Below are 8,832 nucleotides of genomic sequence, written 5' to 3'. Positions count from 1 at the left end.
TTCGTCAAGCTTGAACACCATTAAACCTTTTGTTTTCATTTTGGCAACACCACCCATGATCTTGTCGGTCTTCTTGTACAATTTAAACAAGAATGTTTCACCCGTGGATTGTGACTCCACCAAGTGTTCGCTCGTAGTGCATGAACTCAAAAGCTCGCGTTCGGTCTCGGTCAGCTCGGGAAGGTCTTGATATCATAACTTCTGAAGCTTGGGTGTGTGCTTGTGTTTGTGGAGATCCCATGATCAAATGGAATGGCCTCCAGATCCGGTTATGCGAAACATGTCATGTTTCTTTGAAAACATGACTCGGGAGAGGAAAAAACTCGGGAGTGAAAGAATTTATTATTTTATAATAAATATTAATTTAAAAAGTATTAATTTATATAGGTTTTCACTTGAAGACTTGAAGTAATGACTTGAAGTCAACCATAACAAGTCAAAGATGAAGAGTACTCACTCACAAATAATTGGCCCATTATCCACACACAAAAAAATAAGTAGTCGGCCATTAGTTTGGTTAAGCCCATTATTGTTGTTTTAGTCTACTAACCTTAATAGATAGAGAGAGAGTTGTTGTAACTTATTGTTTTCCTTGTACCACAAAAAAAACTTTATTATATCATCTAAATGACTAAATCCAACACTAAAATTATAAAATTCTGTGTGTCTTAAAATTTATTTAGAAAAAAACGGATCTGAAAATCTAAACAAAAATTATGTCTTATTCAATTTTTGATTTTTAAAATTTCTATGATTTTAAAATACTAGTTAAAATCATATATCATTCATGATTTTTTTTTTCAAAGTCCACATTATGCTTTAGATGGATATGAGAAAGTGAAAAATATAAGATCCAAATCCAAAGGAAATATTTCAACAATAATCTATTTTGATTTTCATAAGCAATATACAACTAGGTTTGAACTCGCGGTACACCGCGGGACTATTTTTGTTTTTATTATGTTTCTAAAAAATTTAAACATTTTAGTAAATATGTGTATATTTATTTTTGAAATAATTATCATTAATATTAGTTATGTTTTTCTTTAAAATAAGTTATAAGTTAAAAGATTTATACCATTAAAAATTTAATAAAATGTATGGACTGAAACGGTTGCGGACATGTATATACTTTCGTGGGTTTCGTAGGATGGTTAATTATTTTGTGAGTTTAAAATCTATAATATATGAAATAAATCAATATTTTTAGTGTTAGTTCAAACCGGTAATGTCAGCTCGGTTCTGGAACAAATTTAATGACTTTAACCTGCAAAAAATTATCTTACAAAACCCATGGGAGTATATAATATGCACTCATATGTCTCCCTTGAGTTTACAGGATTAGGATATGTGAACATTTTACTAATTCAGTTCTTCTAGTTTTCTTTTAATGGTTAAAACATGATAATATGTGTTAACCCGTCATGTGAGGTTTGACCCGCAACAGATTTAATTATTTAACCCGCAAAAATATTATTACTCTGATTAGGAAGAAGTTTTTTCAAGTTTAAGGAAAGTTATATATATTTAATTAGTTTTCAAATTAGTATTTAATGCAAATAGTAGTGATTCCGATTTTTTTTGGAAAGTTGAGATTATTAGAGAATAATTGTTTTAAAAAATAGGAAACCTTATCATAATTTAATAAATGGTAAATTATAAAATATAAATATTTAATGTTAATGGCATGATTGTAAATAAGTTGGAACTCCAAGATTTTTTTCATAAAATGCTGCAAAAATGTATATAAGATAGATAGATTTTCAATTCAATAAACCAATAACACCCCCTCCCCCTAAGCCTCTAAGTAAAAACGTATGATTATAATCATGATGATGCCAACCAATGTGAGATTTTCTTATTCCAACTCTCATTCTATGTTGGCTAGGTGCCTTGTGGGTTATTCCAACACCAACAATACTTAATGAACCACTTTGATTCCCAAAGCTCACCCAAAGATCTATAGACATATACCACCACCACAAACTACATGCAAAATAAATAAATATAAGTTATGTACAAATCCGTAAATTCAAATCTTATTGTCTTTTTTAATAGGAACATATGATTTTTTTTACAAATTCTCCTTAAAATAAGCATGATCTTACTACAATAAGTCAATAAGTTATATGTACATCAAACATATAAGAAAATTGTATATCATCACATCTTGTACAAAACTATAAAACAAGATCTTTTGAAAATATGCCAATTTTATTATAATTTTCCATTGATTAACTATTAATTTTACTCTTAGTTCAAGATATTTGTAATTGTGAATCTAATGGAAAGTCCTAACTGATAATTTATGGTTAAAAATCAAAATTTGAGATTCTCATACTTCTCTTGAAAATCAAAATTTTTTTATGGTTTTGGGCATTATTTCAGGCTGTGTTTCCATTGTCGAGATCCTCTACTACGTTGGCTTTGAAGCCTCTGAGTACGCTGCCGACGGCTTTTGTTTTGTCTTTATCCTTGTGATTGTTGTAAAGATCATTCAGTATTGCTGCTGCTAGAGCAGTATCTTCTTGTTTATAATAAATATATGTATTCCCCTTTTGTTAAACATTATTTCTTTTTTTTTTCATCTGTGTGCAAACTTTTAAGTCTTCAACTTCGAAGATAACTAGAAAAGTTTCTTTACCGCTGTCATATTTAATGAAATTGCACAAGTTTTTTATATATATTAGGATCTCTATGGAAACTCATATGACTTGTTTGTTGGATTAATTTAATGATATCACACACCACACTGATGCAAGATATGTGGATTTGATATTATTTTATGGTGGGGTTAATGAAGGATCCAACTCTGTTTCATGCTTGCTTATGGCACATAGTAAAGGACAATAGTACTTGGGTTCACCCCTGCGGTTCAACCTATGTATTCACCCACTTGTAAAATATGTGAACAAAATATGTATACATTATTATAAAATAAAAAATCTAAACCGCTATTTTATTAACTTAAATCGATATATAATTTCTTTCTAATTGTAAAATTTAAATCCTAACCACCTCATTTGTAAACCCAAGCCGACATATAATTTCGTTCATTTCATACTAATTGTAAAATATAAACCCTAACCACCTCATTTGTAAACCCAAACCGCCATATAATTTTGTTCTAATTGTAAAATCTAAACTTTAACCAACACATTTGTAAACCCAAACCGACATATAATTTTGTATTAATTGTAAAATCTAAACCTAATCACTTCATTTGGAAACCCAAATCGACATATAATTTCGTTCTAATTGTAAAATCTAAACCCTAATTCTCATTTATAAACCCAAACCGATATATAACCTTGTTTAACTGTAAAATTTAAACCAAGCCAATATTTAACTTTCCTTAGTTAAAAGTATACAAGATTTGTTTCCTTAATTTGTTTTGCTTTTTAACTTAAATTTAATTTATTATTTAAAAGAAATATTCGATACAAGATTCTAATTGGTTGAGAAAAGAGCCAGTGAATACAATCATTCACCTCTAGTGGTGAACCTAAGTATTTTTGTAAATTTTTTGCACATTTTACAATAAAATTGGTGTCAGGGGAGGGATTGATGTGTATATATAAACAAGACATGATATAGACGGTTAAAATGATAGTAATACTTTATCATTTGAATTTTAAATTAATGACTAAAAAAGATTTGACACAAATTTTTAGTACAAGCATGCATATATGTCTAGAATATTATAAAATAAAAAAGAGACACTGGAATTCTTAGACCATCTCCAATGCTTTTTCCTATTTTTTCTTCTATAACAGAAGATTTCTATAATACAAATGAATTTTGTTCCAATGATTTTCACTATTTTTCCTCTAAAAAGAATATATCAAATAAATACTATTTTTATTTACAATTTAACACTTTTATTTATAAAAATTGGAAACTAACTAATTGTACTTTGAATTTTGTAACATTTTCATAAATTTGTTATTATAAAGACCATCACGTCTTACAAAAATTATAAAATATACTAAATTTTTAACCATCATTATTACTGTATATTTCCCACTTAAGTTATTAGTCTTTATTGTATTGAAATAATTATTATAGAATAAATAAAAAAAATTAAATTTTATTATTTTTATAAATTATATTTTACAAATAGTAATCTCAATATTTTAGAATAAACGATTAAAAATCTACAAATAGTAGTCTCAATATTTTAGAATAAACGATTAAAAATCTAGACGCAGTTGCTTTTGCCTGCGTCAACCAAACGAACGGGAATATACACATTACGAACTTTTTTCTTTTAATTCTCATTAACGTCAAATCATATAATATACACATTCAGTTTGTTTTTGGCTAGATTGCTGATATTGGTTTTTAATCGCTTTCCTTTTTCGGGTTTTAAAGTGAAAAATCATCTACCAAACCTCACTGTCTAAAGTGTAAACAGATGTAGAAATGGCAAAACCAAATCTGTAATGCTTTTACTTTCCGGTTAATCGATTCAAGCCAAGATACTCGCAACACGCATGCTATTCACAACATTCCATGGAATCAAACAAGATTAAATTATCAATAATCCCCATTTCCCAATATAGTTTCAAACTGCTTTGCTTCACTTCTTAACAACGCTTCCTTTGTATAACTTCAAACCCACTCGCAACCCCACCAACTACTATAGTAAATTTATTAACCGTAGAAAAAAAAAATCTATTTTTGAAAAAAGTAAACAGCTTATGCCGACTGTTTCGCAACTGTCCGGTTAGCCATGGCACCATTAGTACCACCTGAAACTTGAATAGACGAAAAGGATTTGTGTTCAGATGTTTCGTTAGTTTCTCCTTTCTAGGCTTTATCTAGTAAACATAATAATATTCAAGGCGGATACTTACCATCGGTCCCTTCCTCTTTCTCTTCGTCGATGGTTTTCCAAACAATGTCCTTAAGTCCCGTGGTAAGGTTCTTGTAAAACTAAAAGAAGAGCAAGAAAGGAGGCAAAAGGGTAAAGATTCAAACATCAGTTACTGGAACTTCATTTGACAAACAAAAGCACAAGCTCGGGTTTGATATAACCAGATCAGCATTAATAAGCCTTGCATACCTTGTGGAATTCCAACGTGTCACCCCCTGATTTTCGCATTTCAACCATGTAAAGAGATGGAGCAACTTGAAAAACCTGAAGGTAGATGTTAATTAAGTTAAAATTAGGTTCTCATCCAACATTGGGTGACACTATACAAAGGTTGAGCACTGGTCATTGTGAAACCTAACCTCAGTGGCAACTGCCAACTGACCCTTGCGGCCTGATTTTTCTCCTGTCAGCTTCATCTGAAGGAGGTGTGAAATGATAAAAGGGTCTAATGAGAAGCATCAAACCAGTACAACTCCACAGCACGGGTAAATATGTAACAGTATTCTAACCTTGTAGTTATTTGTCTTGACATCAAACCCCATAGGTGCTGCCGCAGCCTCAATTTTTGTAACAATCTCATTAGCCGAAGATTTGGAAGTAAATCGAGTTTTTCGCTTCACAAGCCCCTGAAATCGAGATGCTTATCAATCAGAATGACGACTTTATCAAACTAAGAATGGCCTCCAAAGAAAAGTATTGGTCACTAAAATTTGGTGGCAAAAAGCTACTTCTTATTAGGTTCTGAGCAAACCGGCAAAAGAAATAGTTTAAAATCGTCAACAAAATGAGAGCCTTGACGGCTGAATTCTAAGGACCAGCTTTTACTTATCAGACATCTGTACCATTTGTTTTTCGAAAAGTGAACCGAGATTGAGACCCTGGGATGTTGAGATGAGCTCAAAAGCATTCATAGTTACTGGTGTTTTGGGTCCTTCTTCTCGCCTCTCCACAACAAGATTCTTAGACTCCTATTAACAAACAAAAACTAACTGAGCAATCATCCAGGACAAACTACAGAAAGAAAAAAAACCCAAAAGAGCATAAGCTTTACCCCTGAGTCATCAAAGATTGCATCAACATCATCAAGGCTGACATCAGCATTCTCAAATTTAGGTGCTTTATACCCTTTTTTAAACCACTCATTTTCAATGACCTCAGCAAATGTAATCCTCTGCCCAATATAAAAAAATCAGTGTAAAGCTTTCAGATCTACTCAATACAATAGAAGCCTTTGCCTCTTCAAAGGGAATCCCCTCTAATATAATAGGGTAAGAAAAATATACCGTTGCTGGACTGGGATCCAAAATCCTTTTGATTAACTTCTTTGCACTAGCAGAAAACCAGGGAGGACAGGTAAATTCTGCTTTGAATATCTGTAATCATGAAGAAAGAAGGCTGAGGTGGCATCTATGCTATATAACTCTCGTGTCCTATAAAAATCACAGAGGCTCCTCCCCATACAAACCAAATGACACCTTCTAGAAATTCAAACGCCTTTCTGATAGCATGCAAAATGAATATGTATCAAAGGAAAGCAAAAGAAAAAGAACAAAGCGTAATACCTTTTTATATAATGAAGTCAGGTTAGAATCTTCAAAAGGTAAATAACCAGCCATTAAGACAAAGAGAATTACTCCACAAGACCACAAATCCGCCTTCGCTCCATCATAACCTTTGTTGTTGATTACCTAAAGAGAAAAAAATACAAGGTTACCGAGACTAGAAAATAATAGACTTGATACCTTCAAGACAACCGTGTGTCAGTTTTCAGTAGCAGTCGATGATAATACCTCCGGAGCAACATAATTGGGTGTTCCGCATGTTGTGTGAAGTAACCCATCCTCCTAAAGAAGAAGGATCACAACAAAATCAGCTTTTGATAACTCATGGAAAACTTTCCCTTAGAGGCCATACATAGTAGCTGAATTATCAAACTATCACATATACAACAATGAAATCAACATATATGGATGCTCACTCGAACTTGCTGAGGAAGAGCGCTCAATCCAAAATCAGACACTTTCAAAGCACCATTAGCATCCAAAAGCAAATTTTCTGGCTGCAACCAGAAAAGGTAAACTTTTTTTAATTCTGAAACCAAATTCATTCACAAGAACCCTATGCAAAGAGTATCACAAAAGTAGGATTTCTTCTAACCTTAAGGTCTCGATGATAAACTCCTCTGCTATGACAATAATCAACCGCATTAATAAGCTGTTGGAAGTACTTCCTCGCCTCATCTTCCTTCAATCTCCCATTGCTTGACTACATACATGACAGTTATAAAGAAATCAAGATCTCATTAACCACATAGTATTAAGAAGAAAAAAAACACAATCTTTCAATGAAAGCTTACAATTTTATCGAAAAGCTCCCCACCAGTCACGAATTCCAAAACGAAGTAGATCTTAGTTTTGCTAGCCATCACCTGAACAAATAAGAAGAAGAAGAAGAGAATCAATCGGTAACTACAAAGATACCAAAACATAGAATAATCAAAAATCCGTTAAATATAAATATATGATCTAGCCTAGCCAGGGACCACAAAACTATGTTCCATAACTTCAAAACGAATCTCAGATTCTAAGAACAAAAACTTTGGAATAGAAAGCTCTTTTTAAGAGTCTTGTATAGATACAGGGGAGATGTAGAATAAAAAACCTCAAACATACGGATCACATTTGGGTGCTTGATCAATTTCATTGTAGAAATCTCACGCTTGATCTACCAAAAAAAAAAAACAAAATCCAAGGTGACATATATATATATATATATATATCACAGGCAGCGTAAATCAGATAAACAAAGAGATTTTGTGTATTAATGAAGAGAACCTGAGCGATCATCTTGTTTTTGGTGACTTTCTCTTTATCAATAACCTTAATGGCGACATTATCACCATTCTCAACATTTCTAGCGAATTTGACCTTAGCGAAGGTTCCTTCACCCAAAGTTCTACCAAGCTCATACTTACCAACTCGTGTCCTACCTGAAGAACCACCACCACCACCACCACCAGAAGGCGTTGATCGAGAAGGAGTCGATCGTGAAGGTGTTGTTCGTGAAGCCATATCTCTGAATCTCGCTTGCTTCTACAGATATAGATAGATCTCTATTGCTAATGAATCATAAGGAGGAGGAGGAGGAGGAGGAGGAGGACCTCTTCTTCTTGCATGGCTGCCATACTTGGGATTTGGCTACGCTCATCGTGAGATCTGCAGACGATTAAAAAAAAAACCCTAAAAGGGAACCCGGAGACCGGAAAATCAAAATCTCGGGGATTTCAAATTTCGCGTGCGGAGAAAATTCAAACCGGACGACGAAGACGAAGACGAAGACTCATCACAATAGGAGAGGATTTTCAAAAAAAAAATTGTTAGTGAAGAATTTTTTTCAGTAAAGGTGAATTAAATGTGTTTTTTTTTCTGATATTAATCGCAAATTTCGGCTACAAAGGGAAAAAAATCGAAGCCGGTTTTGAGAAAAAAGCGAGTAAACAACAGGCTTACAGCGAGAGAGAGAGAGAGAGTTTTGTGATTCTGTGGGTGGAAGAGGATTTAAAGTTATATTTATTTTTATTTAATTGTTTTGTTTTGGTCAGTAAAGTTGTTTAATTAATGAAATGTTTAATTAAATTCTGTTTAGGGATTATACGAGGAAGGTTATATCTGTGGTTTTTTTTTTTCTTTTCTTCTGACGCATGCATGCTACATTGTTACATTTTTATAATAATTCTCTAGGCTTATTATTATTATTATTTACGCAAAGTTTGAAAAACTGGGTAAGAAAATTTCCAATGGCAAAAGTCAAAACCGTTACTAAAGTAAGCATTTTTCTTTATCTTCTTCCTTCCTGGTAATATACAGTGATTTATTTATTTGTTTGTAAACGTTTCGTAACCAATATATATATGATGATTCTTTAGTTCTTTTTTACTTGCAATGAGCGTTTTC

At 32.4% G+C, this 8,832-nt stretch overlaps 1 protein-coding gene across 2 annotated transcripts; it reads right to left on the bottom strand.

Annotated features, from left to right (window-relative positions):
- On the bottom strand, window positions 4,427-8,419 carry LOC104777053 (CBL-interacting serine/threonine-protein kinase 23). 2 transcript variants are annotated; one of them, XM_010501251.2, is made up of 15 exons: window positions 7,714-8,419; window positions 7,541-7,603; window positions 7,236-7,307; window positions 7,037-7,144; window positions 6,858-6,938; window positions 6,670-6,723; window positions 6,442-6,567; window positions 6,163-6,252; window positions 5,931-6,050; window positions 5,722-5,847; window positions 5,389-5,505; window positions 5,239-5,295; window positions 5,069-5,143; window positions 4,860-4,938; window positions 4,427-4,760 (listed from the first exon to the last, which is right to left on the bottom strand). In XM_010501251.2, the coding sequence occupies exons 1-15, from the start codon at window positions 7,948-7,950 to the stop codon at window positions 4,702-4,704; spliced, it is 1,464 nt and encodes a 487-aa protein (XP_010499553.1). In that variant the 5' UTR covers window positions 7,951-8,419; the 3' UTR covers window positions 4,427-4,701. The 2 variants fall into 2 exon arrangements, with proteins under 2 accessions (XP_010499553.1, XP_010499554.1); XM_010501252.2 differs by having other exon boundaries at window positions 4,427-4,754.

Source organism: Camelina sativa, chromosome 3, assembly GCF_000633955.1.
Source record: "Camelina sativa cultivar DH55 chromosome 3, Cs, whole genome shotgun sequence".
NCBI classification, from domain to species: domain Eukaryota; kingdom Viridiplantae; phylum Streptophyta; class Magnoliopsida; order Brassicales; family Brassicaceae; genus Camelina; species Camelina sativa.
Note: the sequence above shows the minus strand (reverse complement) of the source record. Positions and strands in the feature narration are given on the sequence as shown.

What these genes read in the sequence shown, in the direction of transcription:
- LOC104777053 (XM_010501251.2), bottom strand. Translation starts at nt 7,950, where the DNA reads ATGGCTTCACGAACAACACCTTCACGATCGACTCCTTCTCGATCAACG. An exon ending in CTCTTCCTCAGCAAGTTCGA is followed by an intron (nt 6,724 to 6,857) that starts GTGAGCATCCAT and finishes CTTCTTCTTTAG; the next exon opens with GAGGATGGGTTACTTCACAC. An exon ending in AGTTGGCAGTTGCCACTGAG is followed by an intron (nt 5,144 to 5,238) that starts GTTAGGTTTCAC and finishes ATCTACCTTCAG; the next exon opens with GTTTTTCAAGTTGCTCCATC.